The sequence below is a fragment of the Vigna radiata genome, chromosome 5, assembly GCF_000741045.1.
Source record: "Vigna radiata var. radiata cultivar VC1973A chromosome 5, Vradiata_ver6, whole genome shotgun sequence".
Lineage (NCBI taxonomy): Eukaryota > Viridiplantae > Streptophyta > Magnoliopsida > Fabales > Fabaceae > Vigna > Vigna radiata.
Genome location: NC_028355.1, coordinates 30645654 through 30672823, shown reverse-complemented (window position 1 = coordinate 30672823; position 27170 = coordinate 30645654). Strand labels below are relative to the sequence as shown.

The window sequence follows — 27170 nt, the reverse complement described above, 5'->3', positions numbered from 1 at the left end:
CAGCTCATTAAACTAAAATATGAAGTTGGCATAAAAATAAAAATAAACTACTTGTATAAAAATAATATTAAATATTCTTATACAGGTCTTGGAGAGAGGAGAAAGTCTGGTTGTTGTCTCTGTAGCAGTATCCCACACAAGGGACAAAACGGTTTCGAGGACACTGCTTGAGAGGAAGATTTAATGAAAGTGTCTGCATCTACATGAAATGAAGACATTCTAAAAAGTGGCTCTGGTGCCAATCTAAACCCTGACCTATGGCAACAGACACAATACCACAAGGGAGTAATGGGGCAAACCTGCATACAAACAACACATCTCAGTAACCTGTGAGGCTTAACATCATCATCACTGGAATTTTCACATTGACAAAAACCAAACTCAGGGGATTCAAATGGAACGGATGCTGAACAAAAACTGCATGTCTCTACTGCTGAACATCTATTGGCCAGGAACCTGCATTTAAAGAGAAACACATTACTATAATTAGCATATTTGAAGTTTTGAACCAAATCTACTGATTTGTATGACTATTTTAAAAGCTTATGGTTGTTGCAGGGGAAATTAGATATATAGTTTTGAACTACCGCATGGGAAATATGTACAAACAAGAATTTACAAATAAAAATTAGGGAAAGGTGTGCACATAAAGCAAAACTAGAAGTTTCATTCAAAAACTAATCAGCCTCTCAAATTAATATTTTTGTAAATAAATGGATACTCGTTAATCACTCTTTGAACATAAAAAACCCAGCAGCGTTACTCTTCCTAATTTGAATTTTTCTACCAAGTGTTCATTTTGAAATTTCTTTCCATAAATTTATTTTGCGAAATCACCCTGACCCAAGTATTTCATTTCCTCGTTAATAAAAAAAATGTCACTAAAACAGATAAAAAGGAATGGGAATGAGCTGCAATGGACTGGTCGATTGGAGAGTAATTTAGAAAGGTAACCATCTGGTTTCGTTTCATGGAATCGTGTTAGTATTCCATCAAACTATTCTATTATTTTAAGAATTACTTTCCATCAAGTTTTAGACAGGGGCTGTTGCGTTGTCCTCAGTACAGTTCCAGTACAACCACATTGTGCTTCTCTACCTTCTTCAGAGAAATGTCAATGTATGTGTTATAATTAGAAAAATATCTATAGAATCTTCTTAATTAGAAAAAATATCTATAAAATCTTCGGAATCAGAAAAAATATTTCTAGGATCTTCTAGATTATTTTGTAGTATATTGTTTCCTTATTTCCCTTTTTTTTAGAAGATTAGATTGCTATAAATAGAGGTAAGGAGAATGTGATTGATATCAATGAATATAATAAAGTCATTCTCTTTTTCAAGTATATGTTACTCAGATTGACATTTGGTTATCCTCAGAGACAAAATATGTTTATGCACATAAGCAGAGCAAATAAAAAAATGATTATAAAGAAGACAAACAGCAAAAAGAATCAATATCTAAAATCTAAAAAGTACCTTTTCTTGTGACTAACTTCTGAAACAATGGCTTTCAACTGGTCACCTAAATGTTTCTGGTCTGAAGCAATCCATTGTTCCATCTGTGCTAGTCCAACTGGATACCAACAACCATGTTGGGAAGATGTTTCAGGATTGGACATGATAGTTCGGAAAATAGAAAAACTAAAACACACAAGCCTTTTCCAGAGCTCCCTTTCAATGCTCAGAAGAATTTCTGTCCACTTTGTAATGTGTTTTTCCATGGCAGGACATACACTTTCCAACTTTTCAACCTTTCTGGTTAATCCAGTTATTTGATCAGCATCCAGCTCTGCTAATATTACACGTCTACAGATTATATTGAACAAATGCAGCAGTCGAGATGGAATGTCTGACAAGCTTGAAGAGACAAATGATAAAACTTTTTCAGAAGGAAGATCCATATCTAATTGAAGGAATGATGATGTGATCCACTTAATGATTATATGTTCTGTATATTTTGAATTGTGATCCTTGAACGCCAACAATGCTGTAATTATATCCCAAAGAACCAAAGGCTTATCATGACATTGATATTGGTTTAAAGACCATATGATATTGGTTCCCCAATAAATTAATTCTTTTTCCAGATAACTAGAATTTCCTTCAATGCAACCTGAAAAAGGAGATTTCAGCTGAACATCCATTTGTAGCCCGCCAATCCAAAAGTAATCAATGGCTGCTCTCAGAACCCTGTCCAAAGTTCAAGAAGAATTTCAAATTTCCACATGTGTACTTTTTCTTTCATGAAACCCATGTTTTGGAAGGACAAGTGGGACAAAAAAAATAAATAGAAGACCTAGTATATAAACATTAAGCTACAGTTGTTTCTTGTTTCAACTTTAAAGGTTGATTGTCACAATAATCATTGTAAACATACAAGATTTCTATCCGTTGCCATTCTTTTGCCATTTTGAACATGATTGACTTGAATAGCAATTTTGTAAATAGTATACTTCCAATTGGTGCCAAATTCCAAATTATAGTTAACCAATAAAAATACGTATGTCTTTCCATATACTCTCAACAATAAGGGAAGGCAAGAAAATAACAATTTGTAAATCAAGCTTATACCTTCCTTCATACATTCGATTCAATTTCTCAATATCAAAGCAATGAACCTGCAATGAATAAGCAAGAATAATCAAACATAACATATTCATATATGATCCAAGCAAATAAAATAATAGGCTAAATCACAACTTCAGTTCCTCTTTAAATCCTGATATGTGATTTTTTATAATAGGCTAAACCATGTTTTAGAAAATATGCAAATTTGGTTCAATTTCAACTTTACAAATTTATTTGTATTATTTTTTATAATTTAGTTAAACTAATTATTTTTGTAACCATAGCTTAAATGATATTGTTGAAAACAGATATAGGATGCTGGAAATAATTATTCTCACGTTCATACTTTTGAAACAATACATAGGTGTTTAAAAAGAAACAAACCATGGTCTAATTAAGGTAAAAAATCTCCTGAAATAAAGTCTCTAAATCAGGAGATATCTACCCAATAATACCTAATCTTAATGAAAGGAAATCTGCCCAATAATTACTAATCCTAATCCCTTAATTTTAGGGATTACACATAATTGCCATATTAATTGTAATATTTATTGCTTAATAAATTCACATATTCTGACATCCCCCCTCAAGCTGAGGAATAGATATTGGTCATTCCCAGCTTGCTTATAAGATCTTGGAAGATAGGACTATTAAGACCTTTTGTTAACACATTAGCTTCTTGTTGCCTGGATGGGACATATGCCATGCATATTAAACCTTTGTCTACTTTTTCTTTGATGAAGTGTCTATCTATTTCAACGTGTTTTGTCCGGTCATGTTGAACGAGATTGTGTGCAATTTCTATTGCTGATTTATTATCACAATACAGTTTCATGGGACCCTTCAAATCAACTTTCAAATCATCCAGAATAATTTTTATCCATAATAATTCACATATTCCTTGAGCAAGTGCTCTGAACTCTGATTCAGCTGATGATCTAGACACCACATTCTGTTTTTTACTTCTCCGTGTTACTAAATTTCCACCCAAGAAAGTACAATATCCAGTAGTCGATCTTCTATCAATCAGAGATCCTGCATAGTCTGCGTCGGTGTAGGCTTCAAGGTTCAATCTTTCATTCTTTTTGAATAGGATTCCCTTTCCAGGAATCCTTTTAAGTAATGGAGAATCCTGTAGGCAGCTTGAAGGTGGGGCTCCTTTGGTTCATGCATAAACTGACTTATTACACTTACCGAATGAGCAATATCTGGTTGGGTATGCGCCAAATATATTAATTTTCCAACCAACCTCTGGTACATCCTTTTTTCTACTTCTGGTTCATCTCTAGACTTACTCAGTTTGTGATTGGGGTCCATTGGAGTGGTTGCGGGTCTGCATCCAATAGTCTTTGTCTCAACCAACAAATCGGTTATGTATTTTTGTTGGGATATAAAGATTCCTTGGTTAGAGTATGCTACTTCAATTCCTAGAAAATATTTCAATTTTCCAAGCTCTTTGAGATCAAATTCTTGGACTAGTCTTTGTTTCAATTTTTCCTTTTCTTTTTCATCATTCCCAGTTACTATAATATCATCCACATACACCAAAAGAATTGTAACCTTCCCCTTTTCTGAATGTTTTATGAACAACGTATGGTCTCCTTGGCTTTGTTTGTAGCCAAATCCCTTCATAACTTTTGAGAACCTTCCAAACCATGCTCTAGGAGATTGTTTCAGTCCATATAATGCCTTTTTAAGTCTGCACACCTTATTTTGTCTGTCTCCTTCAACCCCCTGTTGGATATTCATGTAGATTTCTTCCTCCAGGTCTCCATGAAGAAAGGCATTTTTAACATCATACTGTAGTAGTTTCCAATCAAAATGAGCAGCTAAGGATAGAAGAATCCTTAGAGTATTCATTTTAGCAACTGGTGCAAACGTCTCTTCATAGTCTATTCCATATGCTTGAGTGTATCCTTTGGCCACCAATCTTGCTTTGTACCTTTCAAGTGACCCATCGGCATTATATTTTACTGTGAATATCCACTTATAGTCAACAATATTCTTTTCTTTGGGTTTATCCACAATTTCCCAAGTGTTATTCTTCTCTAATGCTATCATTTCCACTTGCATAGCATCTCTCCACTCTTTCTTTGCTAGTGCTTCAGTAATATTATTTGGTATAACCACAGAATTCAAGTTTACAATAAAGCTTTTATGGTTAGCTGATAATCTATCATAAGAAACATACTTTGAGAGAGGATAAAGAGGTTTTTTTGTGCAATTTCTAGTACCTTTTCGGATGGCTATTGGAAGGTCAATCTCATTTTCTGGTTCAGGTATTTCTTCATTTTCTAGTGCAGAACTTGGATTGGATTCATGGACTTGCATCATATCTGGAATCTTCTTTCTCTTGGTGTAAACCTTGTCAACATCTATTCGAGTTGCTTCAATGGAAAATCTGTATCCATTTCACCTTCTGATCCTTGTTCAGAATTATGTTGTATAGTTGGAGGCTGAGATCTATTGGTATATGGCAGAATTAAGAACTCAGTATTTTCATGAGGGTCTTTTAGACATTGTTCTGTAGGACTGGTTTTGTTAAAAAAAGGTTCAGTTTCAAGAAAAGTGACATCAGTTGAGATATACCACTTTTTAATGATAGGATCATAACATTTATACCTTTTTGTGTAGCTGAATATCCTAAAACAATACATTTAACAGCCCTGGGATCCAGTTTATCTCTAGCTTGAACAGGGACATGTGCAAAGGCTGTACATCCAAATATTCTAGGAATCAGTCCATTTGATTTCTTAAAGTGAGGAAAGAAATTATTTAGGACTTCTATTGGACTCTTATTACTTAGGCCATGTGAGGAAAGTCTATTAATAAGATAGGATGCAGTAAGAACAGCTTCTCCCCAATAATTTTTTGGAACATTCCCTTGAAAAAGAAGTGCCCGAGTTATATTGAGTAAAGGCCCATTTTTCCTTTCTGCCACTCCATTTTGTTGTGGGGTATAAACACATGAAGAATCATGGATGATCCCATTAGATTGGAAATACGAGGATATGGTTTGGTTGAAATAATCTCTAGCATTATCGGTTCTAAACCTTTTAATATTAACTCCAAATTGAGTTCTAATCATAGAGTGAAATATGGGAATGATAGTGCTTACATCAGATTTTTGTTTAAGCAAATAAAGCCAAGTAACTCTAGTGCAATCATCAATAAATGTTACAAACCAGCGGGCCCCAGAGATATTAGGTATTGGAGATGGTCCCCATATATCACTATGAACCAATTGAAAGGTTGAGAGCTTCTATTATTGCTTTTGGGAAAAGATGCACGAGTGTGCTTGGCTAATTCACAAGTTTCACAATGAAGTTTTGAGATATCTAAGTTTGCATACAGATGTGGAAACATAAACTGTAGCACCTTAAATGATGGATGTCCTAGACGATAGTGATACAGCCATAGTTCATCCTTATTTGTTAGACTGTGAAGGGATTTTGCTTGGTTGGTTTGGGATTCTTGAGATACTTCCAAATAGTAAAGACCATCTTTTTCTTTAGCAAGTCCAATCCTCCTCCCGAGTCCTGTTCCTGAAAAACACATAGAGATGGGGAAAAAATTGCAGAGCAATTGAGATCAGAGGTTAGTTTCTTTATGGAGAGAAGACTGGCTGAGAGTTTGGAAACGTGGAGAACATTTTTAAGCATAAGGTTGGGGTTTACTTGGATATTACCATATCCTGCAACAGTAGCTACTGACCCATTGGCAACAATAATTTTTCTATTACTTGGTGAGGGTGTATAAGAATGAAACAAGTGGAATAAGTGTGTCATGTGATCTGTAGCTCCCGAATCCACAATCCAAGAGTTCACATTATATGAGGTATTCATACAAGAAGTTTTACCTGAGAAAACAAGAGAACATGATCCAGAAGGTTCCTCCATATTCCCCAATAGATTTTCCAGTTTCTTTATCTCTTCCATATTGAAANTGTCTACTGCTGGAGATTCTTTAATCTCTGCTTGTGTTACATGCACTTGGGACTTTTGTTGTCCACCACGATTCACCCACTCCTTTCCTGGAGGTTTGCCATGCAATTTCCAACATTTCTCCCTTGTGTGTCTCGGTTTCTGACAATAGGTGCACCATAAATTATCTCTGTTTCCTTTCCATAGAGAAGTAGTATTTTGCTCATTTCCTTTCTGCACCATATCAGGTTTGGTAAGTAGAGCAGATCCATCTATTGGTTGAGACTCAAGCATTACACTCCTCCGACTCTCTTCTGCGCGAACAATAGAGATGGTTTCTTCTAGTGAAGGAATATCCTTTCTCCCTAGAATTTGCACTCTAACCTGATCAAATTCAGGATTTAGTCCTGCTAGAAAATCATACACACGATCCTTCTCTATGAATTTCTTCAAGAGGATAGCATCCTCAGCACACTTCATTTCAAAAACTCTGTAGTGATCAAGTTCCTGCCATAGATTCTGCAACAGTGCCGCATATTCTGTGATTCCTCTACTTCCCTGTTTTGTGGCTGCAGTTTTTATTTTGATTTCATATACTTGGGCAACGTCATTGGCTTTGGAATATGTGCGGTTTATGGAGTCCCAAATATCTTTAGCAGTATTAAGAAACATACAAGTGTCACTGATGGTAGCTTCCATGGAGTCCCATAACCAAGACATAATCATGGAATCTTTTTCATCCCATGCTGCAAATGCTGGATCCTCCATGCTTGGACCATTTTCAAGAAGATGAACCAGGCATCCTTTTCCCTTGAGATAGGTTCTGACAAACTGGGACCATTTGAGAAAATTTTTCCCATCCAACCTGTATGATGCTCGGAGACCTTGGAGTTCTCCATTTTTGAGTGAAGAACTAGAGACTTCTCTACTTGATGTAGCGTCAGACATTGTAATCGGAGATTAGGTTAACACAGCAGAAAGAATAACAGCAGCAATTAAGGCTACTCCCTTTTTAGATGAGAATGGCAATGAAGGCCGACAATATTTAGAAATGGCAATGAAGGCCGTGAGACAAGAAAACAAAGACCAGGGCTCCAGGAAAAACCTAGAGCTCTGATACCATGTTGAAAACAGAAATAGGATGCTAGAAATAATTATTCTCACGTTCATACTTTTGAGACAATACATAGGTGTTTAAAAAGAAACAAACCATGGTCTAATTAAGGTAAAAAATCTCCTGAAATAAAGTCTCTAAATAAGGAGATATCTACCCAATAATACCTAATCTTAATGAATGGAAATTTGCCCAATAATTACTAATCCTAATCCCTTAATTTTAGGGTTACACATGATTGCCATATTAATTGTAATATTTATTGCTTAATAAATTCACATATTCTGACAGATATGTTAGATTTAAGGTTCAATTGATCCAAAAATAAAAGAATTAAATGCATTTAAAATTGAGATTTGGACCAAAATTTCAGTTTTAGAAAATATAGAAGCTAAAATCACAAAAATGAAATTAGGGAAACCAAAATCGAAGATTAGGAATAAAAGGTAGACCAAACTTGTAATTTAGCCTAAAAAATATTAAAGATGAAAATGAATTGCTGTTATCTGGCAACATATTTATTTCTCATGCTCTGATTATTGTTATTTAGCCAATTATCAACCAACCCACTCAACATAATGCCTCTTGGAAAAACACAGGAAAAAAGTTTGACATATGTAGTAGGTTGGAACCTAAGATTAACATAAATTGTTAGATCTCAATTAATTAGGGTTAAGGAATGATTGGTGAACTACAAAGTCAGCTCTCACTTCTTAGTATTAGCTACAAGAATAATGGAATAAATAGTAAATTACAATCAAACACCACTGAACATAAAAACCTCGCTATCACTGAAAAGATTGTTCACACAAAATTAAGTTATAGAAAGTCTGACATAGGGAATTAATATTTGTGATTCAGACAAAGACTAAGGGCTTCAACAAAAACAAAACAAAAAAGACAAGAGCTTAAGGGTGACATTCAAATCCCAAGATATAAGGAATTTACATAAAATGTGCCCCTTATCCACAATACCCATCTAAAAGGGACACATTTACCTAGGCATTTCGCCAAAAGAAGCATTCCTCCCATTGCCTTTGCCTCTATTCTGCAGCAGCAGCCAAAACAAAAAGGCAAGGTGGTTTCCGTTCTACTTGAGTAGGTCAAAGATGTCAAAATGTCAAGGCAAGAGAGAGCACAGTATATGACATGATTCTTTTGCTTAGAAAAGCTTGCTTGTATTTTGCAGCCCTCTTTTCTTAAATAGGCAGCATAGAATATTTTTACATTAATGGAAGATTGCGAAAGAAATGCAACGAAAGGGATGGACTAAGTGAACCAACAACAATTTGCAAACAAGAAACTCATGGTGCTGTCGAGACAAGGCTTTGGTAAATATACCACAACTAGAAGATCAATGGAGATGTAAGATAGAGAGTTGACAGTGTTGGTCAAGGCTTCTCAAATATAATGACAATCTTCTTCATTATGCTTGGTAGATTCATCAAACACTAGATTTGTAGCAATCTGAATAGCACTCGTATTATCGACATGAATAGGTGTAGATGTAGGTTGAGAAAACCCTAGTTGCTCCAAAAGATCACGTAACCACACAACTTCAACACAAGCAGATGACATTGAACTATATTCAGCCTTAGTAGAAGATTTTGAAACACGATCTTGCTTCTTACATTTCCAAGAAATTAAGGCACCACTAAAACATTCACCAACCTTTAGTAGATAGGTAAGTATCTAGAGAAAACTTGCCCAATCAACATCACTATATGCTACAAGGTATAAAGATAAGTCTTTTGGAAAGAATAACCCACGTGTAAGTGACCCTTTAAGGTATCGAGTAATGAGACAAACAACAGCAAAATGAAGATGATGAGGAGCGGGCATAAAGTAGCTCACCTGGCAAACAACATACGAAATGTCAGGTCAAGTATTGGTTTGGTAGATAAGACTTCCTACCAAACACCAATAGAGTGGGATCCAACAAAATATCTCCTTCAACTCTTTGGTACTTGTCATTGACTTCCATATGAGTATCAACTGAAGTAGTTCCATCTAAACTCGCCAATTGAATAAGATCTTGAATGTACTTTTGTTGCTTTAAAAATATTCCATTGGATCGATGACGTACCTCCAATCCTAAAAAATAGGTGAACTATCCAAGACCTTTCATGTGAAATGTTGCATCTAGCTCAATGTGCAACTTCTTAATTAAGTCATGATCAGTTCATGTAATGATGAGATCATCCACATAAATCAAAAGGAGAACTATATAGTGGGAGACTTGTGAAAGAAGAGACAATAGTCATATTGACTCTATGTGAAGGAGAACTGAAGTAGAGTAGTACGAAACTTCTCAAACCAAACCCAAGGAGCCTAGTTTAGGCCCATACAAGGAAAGTCATAGTTTACAAATATCAGTAGAAGTAAGCATACTAGAAGGAAGTTTCATGTAGATTTCTTCTTTGAGATCACCGTGAAGAAAGACATTCTTCACATCCATTTCATGCAATGGCCAAGATTGAGAAACAACAAGAGCAAGGATTGTCCAAATTGTAGTCACCTTGGCAATAGGAGCACATGTCTCCTTATAATCAATCCCACACTCTTGTCTATTACCAAGAGCTACTAATCGAGCTTTATAGCGATCTAAAGAGCCCTCAAATCGAAGCTTGATAGAGAAACCCATTTACTTGCAATAGGTTTGATCATGGAAGGACAAGACACAATGTCCCCCAAGTGATTTTCTTGAAGTGCTTGGAGATCTTCTTGCATTGCCCTTTTCCAACATTCATGTTCCATAGCCTGGGTATAACTAGAAGGAATAGATATAGAAACAGAGTGGACCAGCAAAGAGGTAGAACAAATAGAACAGGATCCAAAGCAGGAGGTGGGTCAGGATCAAGTGTTGGAGCATCATCATGAAGGGTACCAGGAGGATGAGGACGACGTCCTTCATACACAAAACCAAGCTTGAACCGTTCCACAATTTGTGAAGGAGCTCACTCAACTAAGTAGACAACACCAATCTCACAAACTTGTGAGTGCTACGAATGGAGAAGGAGGGTAGGTTCCAAAACCTGCGTTTGCAGTGTAATGAACTCACAAGGTGTTTTACTCAACCCCAGGATACTCACAAGAAACACACTAGAACCCAAGAAAAGACCATGATTCAGAGACCAAGCTCTCATACCATGTCAAAATGTCAATAGTATGACATGATTTCTTTGCTTAGATAAACTTGTTTGTATTTTGCAGCCCTCTTTTCTTAAATAGGCAGCATGGAATATTTTTACATTAATATGGGAGATTACGAGAGATATGCAATAAAGGGAGGATTATAGAAGATTTCGTATTTACAAGAAATAATTGCTGAAAAATCCTAACAGCAATATATTAAAGGTAGAAAATAATATAATAAAGATTAATAAAGCCATAATAAAATACATTAACAAAAGATCCCCATAAGCCCTTTGACTCCACATATGCTTAAAAATATTCATCTATAGCCCAATCCCACCCATGGAGAAAAGCTCAGGGGATTGACCACGGGTAAACTTAGTGAACTTATACTCTTCTTTAATTTCCTAGACGTTAGGGCATATAATCCACACTATCTGGGCATTTAAGAACCACATCATTTTGATGCATTTAAAGAATACGAATTTGTCAAGGATTGATGTACAATAGCAAAATCTGAACGAAAAAAAAAAAAACATACAGTAGCAATGACAAGATTTCCAGGGGACACTGCTACACCAAAACATGAATCAAATGCATCTCTCGAAATCTGAAAGGAAAAATAAGTATAATTTAGTAGGGAAAAAAAAGATCGTACTCAAAAGGAAATAGTGCTATAAAAGATAACAGTAACATACATTGATTGAGCTGTCACGGGGCATATCAGAATTGAGAGTTATTTTATCAAGATGATTCTCACGCAAAATCCAGCTCTGTACTAAATTATCCTATCAACGTTCAAATAATAATCCATCCATTATAAATACATCTAACCAATCCACATTAAAAGCTCAAAAAAAAAATAAAATTGAAAGACACTGTAGCAACCATACAAAAAAATGGGAGAGGATCGTGCAACATCTTGCTGAATGTATTTTAAACTGTAAAAAGCTCAATGCATAATATAATTAACTAATCTTGCTTTCAAGCTCTCCAGTTAACATATGCAGAAAATTAATCATTCTTGGTATCAAGTTTTTTCTTCAGTATGAAAATTAACTAGTTGATTGAAACCATGAAATAGAATAAGAGTTTCAAGTTTTATTGCTTCAACTACAGTCTAGTGGTTCCTCTTGAAGTGGCTAATGCTGATTTATGAGGAGAACCATCTAGTGGCTACTATCGTTTTTCAAATGCAAACTTATATTTCAAAACAAAATCTAACACACTTCAATTATTTTGGTAGTTTAAGTCTACAGTTGAATTGTAGTTTAACACTAAACTTCAGCCATTCAAACAAATTCAGATGGGGGAGTTTTATCTCTTTTCTGTCCATTTTGGAAATTGTACAAAGACTCAATTGTCCTCTCACTCATCTTTAATGAGTCAGAAGAAATGAAACACATGCATATAGTAGAAACAGGTCTCGTATTCCTGGCTCATGCCAAGCTTCCCTTTAAGTTTAAGGACCACACCTTTTTCACTGCAGTTTTATTGACAGACTGCCCTTTCTACACATTCTTAAAGGTCTTTTTGCACTTTATTTTCATTTCTCAGACCCTATAACCCAAATAAAACGCTCCTTTGCTAAAATAGATGCATATTTGTAGGCTACGGCCGTCTATCATAATGGACAAGTATGCAATCAGAAGGTAAAATTTGTCTCTGAAAATAGTATAATTGAGATGTTGAGAAAAGAAAGACCGAGAAAGTATAAGATGAATTCCGTGTACGGTGTACAGTACTGCTATAATTTCATCTGTAACACATTTTTATTTATAATGAAGAAGATATACATTGATAAGGAATAAAATCAATAGTTAATAACGAGAAGTATTAGCAAATATTTCTCTACAGGTGTAATAGAATCATATCATATTTCCCCGTTTAATGTAATAAATCATATCATATTTCCCTATTTAATGTAATTATCATATCTTTAACAAATACATTATACATTGCCCTAACATGCCTCTGGAGATGTTATTTAAATCTCACAGTTAGTTATATAGTTCTAAGGTTCTAGAATCTTCTGTAACAGACTTCAGAGACTAACAGATTTGGCAACTGCCTTTCGACTATAAATAGGAACTTATGTAGTCAGATCAGATCCCATATGATTTAATTCCAAAATACAAGAATCACAAATTAAGTAACTTTTCAAATTCTCTCTTTCTATCATTCCCTTTCCCTTTTATCTTTCTAATGTGCAGGGATCCAACTGTAATCCATATAATCTACACAATTATCAAATCATGTTTAACCATGGAAATGAAAATCATGAATGTAATTGGTCGAAACGAAGATACAAATGCTGAAGAAACTTGGTATGGATCATGAAATGTATTTTATGTCCACGTAAGTATAAAATTTCTTTTCTGCCAAAGTCATAAATTGAACGTGTACAAAAATAGTCAAATCACTTAAGAAAAAGATTATAACCTGGCTACAGCTGTACAAAAATCTTCCACCGAATGCCCAGGTCAAACCTGTAACCTAAAGGAATTAAAAAATGTAGAGATCAGAGGATGGCCTGCTTTTCTTTTCAACCAACTCCAAAAGAAAAAGAGGGGAAAAACTTACGACATAATCATGAGCATAATATGAGCCAAGCTTATCAAATTCCCTTGAAGATATGTCGAATAGCCATATTTCAAATGAACCAGAAACTTTGCCAATGGCTAAAAGAATCTTTGAAGGGTATTGAACATGCACAGTTACTGAGAGTACAGAAACTGGGACAGCATTGAGTGTCATAACCTATTTAGGAATTCAAAGATGCACTTACGAATTATACAGAAAAAGCTGAGGGAAATGAAAAGTGATACAGAAAACGAGTAGCAAGTACCTCCTTCAATAGCCAGAAGGAAGTTTGATCCATTTTGGACAATTTCAGCAATTTGTCATTGTCAGCCAACCAAATCTTCACACTGCAAAGAACATACATGATACTTTCAGCTAAATTAAGATGCTAGTAACAAAATGTAACATCCTGCAAAAGGGTCAATCCAATTGGAGTGCAAGGGAAGTGTACAGGAATATGCCAATACAAGATTCTTGAATGAATAATATGAAAATAAAAAGTTTGAAAGTGAACTTCTCTAGGGATTATCTACAGCTTTTGATCTTGTAAGCATAAGATGGTAACGGTGAGTGACTTAGCTGACAAATCAAACATCATGGAGTCTTTCCCTACCTTTTCCTAATGGAGACATGTTCAGTTTCTTCCAATAAGAGGCATTAAAATAAAATAAAAAATATCTATTTTCACGAGAGAACTAAGATTTAGAAAGATTGAACATTTAAAATGGATGAATGGCAAATAAAGCTCAAATAAAAAATCTAGCCTAAGTTCCAGAAGTGCATATTAGTCGTTTAATGAGATGAAATCAGACCGAGAATAGATATAACATACTTGCATAAGCATGCTTAAACTCACCTCCCATCAGAGCTTCCAGAAGCTAATAAAATTTGAGGATTTGAAGGATCAGAAGCAAACAACAACCAACTTATAGTAGTAACCCAAGAATTGTGTGCATGAAGGAGGCCAGCAAACTTCACAGTTGTTGGAACGTCTTTGTTGTCAATAGTATAACAATCTGGTGGATGAAACCTCCATAAAGAAATTTTACCAGATTTCCCTCCAACAGCAAGCAGACTGAAAGAATCGCAAACTGGATAATATTCAGATGCTAAATGCAGCAAGGGAGACCATGAAACAACAAGGGAACATAGCATTGCACTACGAGAAGCATATTGATCAGCACTTATCAGGGGCGAGTGGTTCTCAGGGTTTTCTTTTAACAATTTCCCATTATGTTTATACAAAGAATCCATTTGATCTGACACATTTTTCTGCAGGAATGATCTAATATTAGGCTACTAACAATCAAATAAATGCAAACCATAGTCATCTTTTAGAAGGCTCATAAATATGCTGCATAGATAATGCTACATAGATAACTAAATATTGGTAAAGTTTTATACCAAGTCCTGTGGTGGTGCTCTTTTACTATTTCTTTTTGATGAATCTGGTAAGAAACAACAAAGGAGTTCTGTTATTTAAGAAAAGGGTTTTGCTAACGACTGCCCTAAGGCCAATGATTAAGAAGTATTAAATACATCCAATTACTTAAAATAGAAAGCATTGAAGTACTCTCTCTTTTGATAAAATATTTCTATTTTGTTTGCTTGACTCGTGTCTTAGCACACTAGCTAGCATTTGCGGTAGGGGCTAGAACAAGCATATTAACGCTGACAACCTGATGGCAATACAAGTCCATCATTGGAATCTCTAGACACAATAAAGATCGTTGCACAAACATCAAAACAGCAAAATTTATGAACATATATAAAATGCAGATGCTTGAACTGTATATGCACATTTGACGAGGTACATAAATAATCTAAGTAACAAAAATTAGTTCATGCACACTCCACATATGTCATTTAAAACTGTCTTTCACATGTTATAAACTTATCTTAGCTTTTCTACAAGCATCTGATAGATATAACGAATAAGAATAAAATGCATCACAGGTATAACCTGTCTTGTTAACTAATTCACCAGAAGGAAATTTAAAAAAAGAAACTCAACCAAGGTCCAAGAACATGAATAAGATAACTTACATCAAATGCATCCAATGTGGCAATCCCTATATCTAGAAACTCGGTACATTTAAGATTTTCATACAGCCTTTTAGTTATGTCCACAACCTGAACAAAATAAGAACGGCATATTATACTTAAAGCAGTCTACACATATAACATCAAAATATTAATTTCTTCATATAGCAAAATCAATATATGGAAAATAGAATGAACCCCAAATACTTAATATTGTTTGGATATTTATTCTATTTATCATCATTATATTATATCAAGGGTTACTCTATTTATCATAATTATATTGTGCCTAGGTTTACCCTAATTATTATATACACTTGTATCAATTTATGCTTATGAATAGAAGATTATGAGAGGGATCAATTAAACCCTCAAGAATTATTTTACAGTTTCAATCTCAAGCAATATAATACAGGTATGATATGACATAAACATGGGAATTCAAGAAATGCTTAAAAGTTCAAGATTCAATTAAACCTAAGTATCTCAACATGAATTTTAAAAACTAGCATAATTTACATAAATGTACAATATTTGTGAAGAAATATTGACAATTTCTCATTAATACATACCTCAATCCATTCAGCACAGTAATCACAAAAAGGCGGACGATAAATCTTCACATGTCCTTCAGAGGTGCAAACAGCGATCAAATACCTGCGGCAAGTTATATCTTTAAAAATCCATAAAATCATATTGATTTTTTCGTGAATGAACAAAATATGATGCTGCTAGAAGTAAACTATGATCCCAGGAAGCCCTAATCTATAAACTCAGATATTTGAAACCNAAAATCACCATGTCAAAGAGACTTTTACATCTGCAAAATCAAAGATTCAAAATCTAGAATTACCTTGTCTAAAAGTCATACCTGGAGACAAACTATCCCACAATTACATGACCAATTCAACGTGTGCCAAAAAGACTGAGTCTATAATTGCCTTCTAGTTCTAGGATACATGAAATTATTCAAGAAAACTGAATTCCATACCCTGAATTAGCAGCCATGCCAAGCGGAGACCATGATATTGATCGGACCACAGGCTTATCATCCCTATACAAAGTCGTTGGCAGGAGACATCTAGAGAGTAAATCTGCACATCAATTCCAACATGTAAAGTTATGTATTAACACTACACGGTTGGTAACAGACCAGTGAAAATTTCTCATTCACATTCAACATCATCACATGTGAAATTTTAACTATTGGCACAACACTAATAATAATAATGTTGCATAATTTTAAAATTTGGGGTTTTAGCTAACTTAATCCAATCAATTAATAAATGAGGAAGACTCTCCACTCATATGCATTATTTTGACGACATTACTAGTCAACAAGAGATCTCTAACACAACTCCTCACGCCAAGGCCTGGATATCCCTTGCCTGAAGTTCAAAAAAGCTGGACATGTACTAGTGACCGATAGTCAGTGACCCCATCAGTCCAATAAAAACCATTAGGATACATTCTGATATCAGCTTACAATTTCAACCTAGACCTAATTCAACCTCAAAAGCTAGTTGATGAGATAAGGGTTGCCCCCCTCATAAATCCCATGTCAAATTTTCAACACACACCTCGAATTAAGGGACAAAACATCTCAAGCATAAAGTAGACAAAGTAGGCAAGACCGAACATCTACAGGTGGCCACATAAATCTAACAACGTCCACTGGGATAAGTTCTATACCATATTAAATTTAGAAAAGAAACTAACTCAACTTAAAAAACAAGCTCATGAAGTGATGCTTAGCTACACTTATGCACACTAATTTGAGTCATTCACCATAGATAAGACATGCCAAAATAGCTCATCGAACTAACTAATGCACTAAACAAGCGAAGCAAAACACTGATGACTAATTAACGAGTGATTTTCAGAATGAAGATTGCAGTAATGACAGTACCTTGTCTTTCTACAAGTCCTACACAAAGAGGCTGGCTTGGGAAGATTTTAATTACGCCTCGTGGTCCACCAACAGGCAAATCAGGTCTCTGAAAATAAGAAAGAAAATCATAGGAACAAACTTATTCCATGGAAAAAAAGAGAAAGGAAAGTGAATAGCACATTCAACTTGGTGAAGGTTGGATTCAATACAAGAATGGTGACCAGGTGGCCGGAAGCAACGGCAATGAGGTTGTCGTCGGACCAAGCAATGGCGCTGGGAAAAGAAGGAGCGCCCAAAAGTATTGCAGGTTGTAACGAACTGGGACAAGAACGTGTCATGCTGTGGTTTTTTGAAGAGCAAAGACATAACAACCAAAGTTGATAATGTATTAGGCCTTTTACTGACACAACATGCTCCAATCAAAAAAGTTAATACACACAAAGATGAAAGCCGGTAACAAAGAATACGCTAAAGACCAGAATCAAAATCAAAACACCATAAAACGGGACTGTAGGATGTTAGTGAGAGAATAAGGTAAAGGAACCCTATCAACAATTAGACCTGTCAAAGCAGCCTATTTTATAAGATTTGACCCTAACTCATGTGAGTTAGGATCAAAACAGTCCACAGAGCCAAAAAAAAATTTCATTAAAAATGTCCACAGGCCAAATATCCCTAAAGCCCATGGACTTTCCTCTTTATCATGAGAAAAATATAATAATAAAAGTAGAAACAAAAGATAGTCAATTCTACAACAACAAACCCAAACCCAAACCCAACTTAAATTACATAATAGAAAACCTCTCCAGAGAAACATATAGCAATTGAAGGCTTATGTTTATGATTAAATGCTGAAACAAAAAACATCATATCTGCAGAATAAAAAGCATATCCAACCCTTGTTAGAAAGAGAAATACAAGGGGCAAAGATCATTTGATGGTGCTATCATCTTTCATTAAAACATGCAATAGATTATAAATTATGAAGAGCTTTTTGGTGAAGAAAAAGGTACATTAGATGGAATCTTATATCTTCACGAAAACCATACATTCACCATGGACATAAGATAAAGAGATAATTTTTAAAAAGATGAGAAATATAACACAAGGATCTCTACAAACCCACCCAGTCAACCACTGAAACTCAATTCCGTAGGGATTGACCCACCAACTGCCACAGTCTGTTGCTCAAGCTGCATCAAGAATCCATAAAATAAAGATAAATTACAAATCCAGAATGTAAATAAAATGATATTCAGTTTTTTAAGTTTTTCATCTATTTAATACCCTGAACAGTGTTTTAAGCTTATTCTTGACAAGGTAGTACTCTTGCTTCATTTGTTGCAGACATATGAGACACCTACGGTAATCAGAATCTTTCAATGATGAGACCATGAAATAAGCCAAACTAGCACAGATGAGGACTTAAAGCTTATTCATTCAAACTTGTGCACTTAATTGACGCATGAAATCTCAAGGTATCTCTATCAACAAAAATGATTCAATCACAATGGAAGGAGGATTTAACAAAAGAAAAATTGGTCACTCTAATAAAATAATGTCTCATTTAAGAACACTGACAATATAACAATACAGTAATGTCAAGTACATTTACTTTTGAATTAGTAGAATCAGGCCAAAATGTCAAATATATACTAGCATTTTAATCTTCTTACAAGCCACCAAATGAGAGGTTTTTAAATCTTCTTACAAGCCACCTAATAAGAGGATTTTTAATGGAACTCCATACAACATGAAATCAAGCAAGGGTATTTGGAACAGCAGCAGGCTGAAGTTGTTGTGAACAACCTGAAGGTGATAATACAGGGAGCAAAAGAATGTATGATGGACACTTACAAGCCACATTCGGCAATCGCAATAGTTTCACTTGGGAGGAAAGAAGCAGTGGCACAGTTACATTATGGACAATCGTGGGAAGAATTCCAGGATTCATTAAGTATGGAGATTTGTTTGTTGGTAGAATAAGGAAACAAAATGGGACTCACTATGATATTCTAGTATGCAGAAAATTTTAAAATTGTCCTAAACCTATATCCTAATGCTAAAACTACCAAAACATTATCATAACTATGATCACAAACCTAAATTTAACATTAGAAACCATTCCCAAAATTATCTACTCTCTAGAATTATAAAACCAAAATCTGAAAATGCCCTTACAGTAGCCTAAAAGTACTGCAGTAAAATAGAACAATCTAAAAATAAGCTTCCTACTTCTAACCAACTCTAATCTTTATTTAAACAAACTCAAATTCACTGAACTAATCTACAACTTTATCTTTCTAGTTATTAAAAATTAAAACTGCAGAATTTAACTATGCTACTAGACTATAACTAAGAAAATTCTAGAGAACCCCGATTCTAGAGAAATATCTTCCAATCAATACACTCTTATCTCTTACCCTCGTTTTTTTTTATTTATATTTTACAAATTTATGCTTGCAATAAATAGGATAGTTCACATGTTTCACCACCCTAAGAAGAATAAAGAATCAGTGAGGGAATAATAGAATCTTGTTCTAAGAACACGGTCAATTACTTAGATACTCTTGTTGACCCACCGCTTTAGAGCTATGTATAAAAGTAAAAGTAGTATCTGAACACTGTTTAAGGAAAAGCATAACCATGCATATACTTATGTGTTTCATCTTTTCATAGGTACATTATACTCTAGTTTATTTTAACCCTGTGCTAAAGAGAATAGGTTGTAATCACCACACCACTTCTATTTTAAGAAACCATTTTGAAAACCAGACATGGAGCTTCTACATATCGACTGAAACTTGAATGAAAAGTGCTTTTGTCAAGTCTTGGCTACAATGCAACAGACACGTGGTCCCTAAGGACTAAATGCACTGACCCAAAATAAGTAAATAACCAGAAATGAAAGCACAAAGTAGGCAAAAGCAAACTCAAATTGGTAAGTAGAAACAACTTATTAATGTTCTATAAATCTGTCAATAGTGGTCCTTGTTTCCATTGTTGTCTCCTATTACTAAAACATTGACTACAATGCTTGATCCACAAAAGAATAAAGATCTTTCACAGTGGTCGTTTGTACTAATTCTTGGATATATTTCTTAAATGTTACGGAATTGGTAAATACTCGAAAGCTAAACTGCTACACATAAAAGAAGATAGACCTTGTTCTGGGGCAGATGTGGATTGCCTAGTGGGCATGAGTGAATGGTCTTAAAGTATGATAGAGGAATACAGTAGAAGTGCAGCCTAGGGACTTTTTCAAAGAAACAGACATTATACCAACTGATATCTAAGACTCCAAAAGGATACCAGATGAAGCATACTGGTAAAACATGAAAAACTAAAAGAAACAGTAATGCAGAAAAAATAAATTGGACAGAAGCTACTGCTACCAAGATACTTTGAACTTGGAAGCACCATCGACTACCTACACCATGCTGTTTTCCTCATTATGAAGACTTGAGAACTTTGCTATAATTGAAGACTTGAGGAAAAAACTGCATAGGGATATTCAAGGTTGCAAATGAAAAACACTTTTGCAGAGTGTGGTTTGGTTTGAGTAAATCACAATGGGAAAGACAAGAGAGGTGGATCAATTTAAAGGCAAATCGTTAGGCCTGATCATGTGCATATCTGATTGAGTGGAAGAGAGGGTGATAATGTTACAGTTGGATATTTTTGTATGCTTCTGAAAACCATGGTTCCTTTGCTTAGTGGTTGTTAAAGACTAGGACTACGTATGGTAACTAGTAACTTAGATTTTTTTTTTCTCACTTACCCTTGTCACTGTTCTTGCTTATTATTGATCATTGTTTTTTACCAGATCCTGCACCGAATTGGCAACTAAAGCATAATCTAAAAAATCTAAATTGAGAACCAGAAAGATCAGGAGAAACACTCTTGGTTCCTTGCTTTGAATCGAAAACTACTAAAGAAAAAAGTGGTAGAAAAAGAAACAGAAGAGGAAAAGGGATAATAAAATCAAATGACAAGTTGACAGTGGATATATGTAGTGGTTTCCAGCCTAATTGGTTCAGATTAAAAGGAAAACTGGGTCATAGAGTTTGTCTTGTTTCATAGAAAAACAGGGTCACAATAATTCTTAGAAAAAAAAATTCTACAACATTACTATCATGGCTTTGCATTGCGATCCATTACCCTTATGACTATTCACAACACATCAAAGCATCAATGAGAGCCAACCTCACTCCCCAAAAAAATTAAACACAGACCGACAGACTCCAACATAGCAGCAGCATTACCTTCACACTCACATCTACTTTTGACTTCCCAACTGTCTTTCCTTCACCAACAGCAACCACCTCAACCCCTTGAGGCTTAGTTTGAGTGGTTGAGGAAAGCAAAATCCCACCTTCAGTTTCCAACCACTCGATGGTCGCTATCGCCGCCGCCTGTACCCCCTGTGCTGCCGTCGACTCCACTGTATACTGCCGTTGGTGTCGAGCTCCGCTATTAGGCAAATGTTTGTGTAGAAGAAAAGGAAAAATGTACACGATCAACGTGCAGAAGAAAATTTGTTCATGATCAAGGGTCTAACCCCATCCTAATTTAAAGACAACCCGTTCCACGTAGGTTTTGGTGGTCAGGGGTTTTAGAAAAACACCCTAAAATATGGGTTTAAAAAATGGGTCTAATCATGAAAAAGCCAAGAATGACCTTAGGATGATAAAAATTATTTTATACTTTATCTTTGAAAATATTTTTTTACAATATTTTAATATTATTTATGTATAATTTATTAATTTATGATTATGATAGAATTTATGATTATTATTATTATTAATTGTGAAATAATTTTAAATCAATTATATAATATGATGATATATAAATGATATTAAAATATTATAAAAAAAAATCAAATATCGTTATCCTATCAAATTAGGAGGAAACAAAATCTTTGGTTTCTTATATTTTCAAGGACTTCAAAAATCCTATATTTTCACCACATAATTATTCAAAGGTTAAATCCATCTCGAGGTCTCTATTTTCATTTTTTATCTCACTTACATCCTCATCTTTTAAGTTTTGCCAATTAGGTCCTTAATATTGGAAAATTGAATGAATTGAGTCATTGTCGTTAAATCAAGTTAACGGGATTAACTTTTTGTTTATCTGTAAGGGTGGACAAATTTTGTGATATGACGTGCATAACCTTATTCGTGGGTTTTATTATCTATTTTATTAAAGAAATTTTAAAATAAACATTTTAAACCCTTCTCCCACATCGTTTCCCCCACCGCCCTCCTGCAATGGCCTCCTCTGTGTAATTGGGCAAAGGGTAGTACCCCTATGGGAATCTCAAACTCATTGTAGCTGGGAACAACCTCTCTTCTCCTCAAACTACCACTCCTTAATCTCAATGCGACAACCTTACCCTCGGTGAAATTGGAAGGAAGTAGAGATGTTGCATTGTAAATTGTACATGTTTTGGGTCTGACCAAAGCTCTGTAGGCATATTCTTGCTACATAAAGGGACCTTGCTTCTCTAGACCGAGCCCCAACAAAAGGAAGTGGAGAGCATAGCAGAAGAGGAAAAACCAACATAAGGAACGATGTCCTAAAGCGACTTTGAAGGTGTGGTCTTTGGGTTGAATTGAACTGAATTGGAAAAAGGCAAAGAGTGTTGTAATAATATTATATTATTGCAAAAGAACATTTTAGTAATATTAATATTTTTTATTAATTAACAAACAGTCAAATTTTAAGGGTTGAAACAGTCAACTTATTTATTCTTTTTTTTTATTTCCCAGCTCTATAAATAGAGAGCTCTTCCGCATTCCAAAAGAGATCAAGTTGAGTCTTTCTCATTCTCCTTTTTTTCTTAGTTTCATTCTCTTTTCTATCCTAGGTATAAATTCTAGGTATAAATTCTATTAGAGTTTCTTGCTAGTTCTGTAATCCTCGAATACTTTCGAGAAGTTCCTATTGTATCATGGGAGACTTGCGTAACACACCGCGGATAAGTCCTTAAGGACGGTGAATTTACACGCCTCAGGAAATTACGGTTTGAGATTTTATGAGCATTTTTACTACAATCTTAAGGACTTAAGTTTCAATCTCATTACTGTCAAACGTCAAAAAGGTATGGAAAGCTTACTTTTCTTTATTGTATGATGAATGTGAAAATTTTCTTGAGTATCTTTTTATGATTATGAAAAGTTATCTTTGCATTTAAATAGTGGTTAATTTAATTGAATAATTAATATCATGATTGAATATTTATGATTTGGTAAGATGATTTTTGAATTTTTGGTTAATCCTTTTAATCATAAATAAATGAATTGTACTGTTTATTGTGTACCATCATGTTAATATGTATTTGGAATTCAAGGAATTGAATTCTGCGTAAGTGAATTCTTCACGTAACTAAACCCTATAAGAATTCACGTATTGAATTCTCTATCAGAAGAGATTAAAAAGTTTTTTTTGGAATATAATAAAAGTACGGTTTCAATAATTAATTGCATTTAAGATAAAAATTAGGGTTTCGGATATTTTTTAATTAAGGGTTAATTGGGATTAGGGCTAGTTTATATCATGCCCAAAGTTTTATTTTCTTTCCTCTTTTGATTCTAATTGGGCTTGAATCAGTGGAGCCCAATTAAGGGTCCAACCTTATTCTCTTCGAGGGGTCATACTCTCATTTGCACATTCAATCTTCCTTTTCCCTTGAACGTGTTGGCCAGAAGCTCGAAGTTTCTTCCCTTTCTTTTCCCCCTTTCTCGCGAGCTCGGTTAGCGAGGGTGCTGTGATGGAGGTGAGTGGCCAGCGACGGTACTGCGATGGCACGGTGAGAGCGCGACAATGGCACGGTGGAGAGGTAGCGATGACTTAGCGATAGTACGGCGATGCTAATGATGTTGTGAGCGAAAGCGACGATGACTCGTTGCGAGGGAAGCCGGCGCAGCAGCGGAGTGAATCGCGATCCGATTCGACTTTTTAGGGTTCCTGAACCTGGTTCTAAAATTGGGAAATTTGGAATCTGCTCTTGCAAATTGGGGTTAGGTTTTCAAATGGGGATTTTGTTTCTGCTTTTGCGTCTTTGATCTTGAAAGTTTTGAATTCTTTTGAATTTGTGCTGTGGCATCTTTGGGATTTGATCTCGCGATCAAGTTGCTATGTTTTGTGGCCGGTTTCTACGTGTTAAGGTTCCGGTCTGTGGTGACAGTGGTGGTTGCACCAGCGGAGCAACCGTGGGTGGTAGTGGTGAGTTGCGGCCTAAGGCTCAGGGTGGCAGTCAGAGTTGGGCCTCGGTTAAGCCTCTAAACCAGCAACTTTGGGTTTCTGGTCTGGACTGTGGTTAGAAATAATTGGGCCTCTAGGCCCAAACTTGACCTTGAGCGGCTGGAGGTGACTTTTCCACAGACCCAAAACCAAAAATAAGATGAAGAGAATGTAAAATAAATTTTATTAAAGAAAAACGGAATTAAGTAATTATTGGTATTAATTAATGAATTTAAATTATAAATAGAGAGATGGAAGTATTAATTTATAATTATAATTATGGGAACAAAGTTATTACTATTTATTTAATAATTAATTGGAAATCAAATTAATTTATTGAAAGAGAAATTAATTTGATTTAAAAAGGAAGTTGATGGGATTTTAATTAATTGAGAATTCGATTTTAATGATGATTATGATCTATTATTTTGGAATGACATTTATTTATTGTTAGTTATCTATTGTTTGAGTAGAACCTATTGAGCACATTGTATTCTTGAATGAGACTTTAGATAACTATGAGTGATGATTAAATAGTGTCAGATAGAGAATGAGAATGAAATTGTTGTTAGAAATAAAATATTTCTAAGATTTTAGGTGTTAGAATCATAAGGAAGGGAGATAGTATATTACCATCCCAAGAACAATATATTGAGAAACTTCTTAAGAAGTTTGGGTTTTATGACCTGAAACAAATGAGTTCCCCTTATGATGCTAATTCTAAATTAGTGAAAAAAAAAATAAAGGAGAATCATCATTTCAACCTCAGTATGCCCAGATAATTGAGAGCTTACAGCACCTGATATTACTTATGCAGTAAGTAGACTAAGTAGGTACACTCAATATCTAAATCAGGAATATTGGGATGCACTTGCTAGACTTATGAGATACTTAAGAGGTTCAATGGATTATGCCATTGAATATAGTGGATTTCCCGTTGTACTAGAATGGTATAGTGATGCTAACTGGATCTTTGATTCAGACGAGACAAAATTCACTAGTGGTTATGTATTCACACTTGGGAGTGGTGCGATTACATGAAGATTAGCCAGACAAACAATTATTGCAAGATCAACAATGGAATCTGAGTTTGTCGCTCTTGAGATGGCTGATTGTGAGGCTGAGTGGTTGAAAAACTTATTAGCAAACATTCCACTAGGAATGAAATAAACCCCATCGATATCAATACATTGTGATTGCCCATCGGCAATAGCTATAGCTAAAAACAAGAGTTACAATGGAAAGAATAGACATATCCAATTGAGACACAATTTGGTGAAGCACCTGCTAAAGCGTGGAACTATTTCCATTGACTATGTGAAGTCAGAATGGAATCTAGCAGATCCTCTCACAAAACACTTGGAAAGAAATATGATTTTAGAAACATCGAGGGGAATGGGACTTAAGCCACTTGCAAACAATGGTAACCCAACCTTTGTGATTGGAGATCCCATGAATAAGGTTCATATGGGTAAAAACAAGTCATTTGTTAGTTCTGATAGCACTAAATTGATTTTAATCAATTATGTCCCTTCCTATGGTGTGTGTGAAAGTGCTAGAGACTGCATTATTGAGAGGTTAAACTTTGTCATTAAAATTCTATGTGGTGAAAGAATTTTAGCTTAATCAAAGTTTTTAATGATTTTCATATCCCTTATGGGTGGTGTATGATTTGCAGCATACACTTGATGAAATCACCTATATGAGTGTCGAGTGGGGGCGCTTGTATGAGATCTTGACATGATCTCTAGAGCACTCATGAATACCGGGCACGCACATGGCCTAGTAAGCGCATCATAGCGATAACAACAAGGATTGTGGGGGTGTATTGTGATTGATAAACCTCTAACACACGTCAAGTGTCTTTGGTTCATATAGCTTGTTATACTAACTACACTGTGTATTAAGTTTCTCAATCTAAGACTGGTTCATATAGCTTGCTATATACCAGCTCTGATGCATTACATCCTATGAGACCCAGGATAAAAGTTTCTTTTCTTTTCTCTCAACTTTCTTTTGCAATAAGTGGGGGATTGTTGTAATAATATTATATTATTGCAAAAGAACGTTTTAGTAATATTAATATTTTTTATTAATTAACAAACAATCAAATTTCAAGGGTTGAAACAGTCAACTTATTTATTCTTTTTTTATTTATTTATTTTATTATTTCCTAGCTCTATAAATAGAGAGCTATTCCCCATTCCAAAAGAGATCAAGTTGAGTCTTTCTCATTCTCCTTTCTTCTTAGTTTCATTCTCTTTTCTATCCTGGGTATAAACTTTATTAGAGTTTCTTGTTAGTTTTGTAATCCTCGAATACTTTTGAGAAGTTCTTGTTGTATCCTGGGAGACTTGCGCAACACACCGCGGATAAGTCCTTAAGGACGGTGAATTTACACGCCTCAGGAAATTACGATATGAGATTTTGTGAGCATTTTTACTACAAAGAGAGGGGCAAGGAATATGCTTTTGGGCTTTTGTATTTCATTCATTCCTCAAAAATCAGTTCAGTTCAGAAAAGGGGAAGAAGAAAATGGAATTCAAGAAAATGAAAATGAAATTAAAGACGAACAGAACATAATATAATAGAAAGAAAGCCTTAAAAGACTTGTTCATGTAATCCAAAATCCATGGCAAACAATGTTCATGAAAATCCCCCAT

At 34.8% G+C, this 27170-nt stretch overlaps 1 protein-coding gene across 9 annotated transcripts; it reads right to left on the bottom strand.

The window, feature by feature from the left end:
- Positions 1–33: 33 nt before the first annotated feature.
- LOC106762530 lies at positions 34–21870 on the bottom strand. 9 transcript variants are annotated; one of them, XM_022781388.1, is made up of 17 exons: positions 21525–21870; positions 18547–18619; positions 18386–18452; positions 17469–17598; positions 17278–17365; positions 16360–16462; positions 15941–16025; positions 15372–15458; positions 14182–14597; positions 13591–13672; positions 13326–13502; positions 13185–13238; positions 11441–11530; positions 11284–11352; positions 2574–2620; positions 1479–2192; positions 34–456 (listed from the first exon to the last, which is right to left on the bottom strand). In XM_022781388.1, exons 4-17 carry the CDS (start codon positions 17595–17597, stop codon positions 78–80), a joined length of 2520 nt encoding a protein of 839 aa, XP_022637109.1. In that variant the 5' UTR covers position 17598; positions 18386–18452; positions 18547–18619; positions 21525–21870; the 3' UTR covers positions 34–77. The 9 variants fall into 9 exon arrangements, with proteins under 9 accessions (XP_022637109.1, XP_014501985.1, XP_014501984.1 ...); XM_014646499.2 differs by lacking the exon at positions 18547–18619 and adding an exon at positions 14730–14773 and having other exon boundaries at positions 14182–14400; XM_014646498.2 differs by lacking the exon at positions 18547–18619 and having other exon boundaries at positions 1479–1989; positions 2116–2192.
- Positions 21871–27170: the final 5300 nt, after the last annotated feature.

Excerpts from the sequence above, each read along its gene's own strand:
- LOC106762530 (XM_022781388.1), bottom strand. The coding sequence starts at position 17,597 with ATGACACGTTCTTGTCCCAGTTCGTTACAACCTGCAATACTTTTGGGC. Across the intron at positions 16,026-16,359 it reads GGCATGGCTGCTAATTCAGG|GTATTTGATCGCTGTTTGCA; the intron begins GTATGGAATTCA and ends AACTTGCCGCAG. Across the intron at positions 2,193-2,573 it reads AATCGAATGTATGAAGGAAG|GGTTCTGAGAGCAGCCATTG; the intron begins GTATAAGCTTGA and ends AACTTTGGACAG.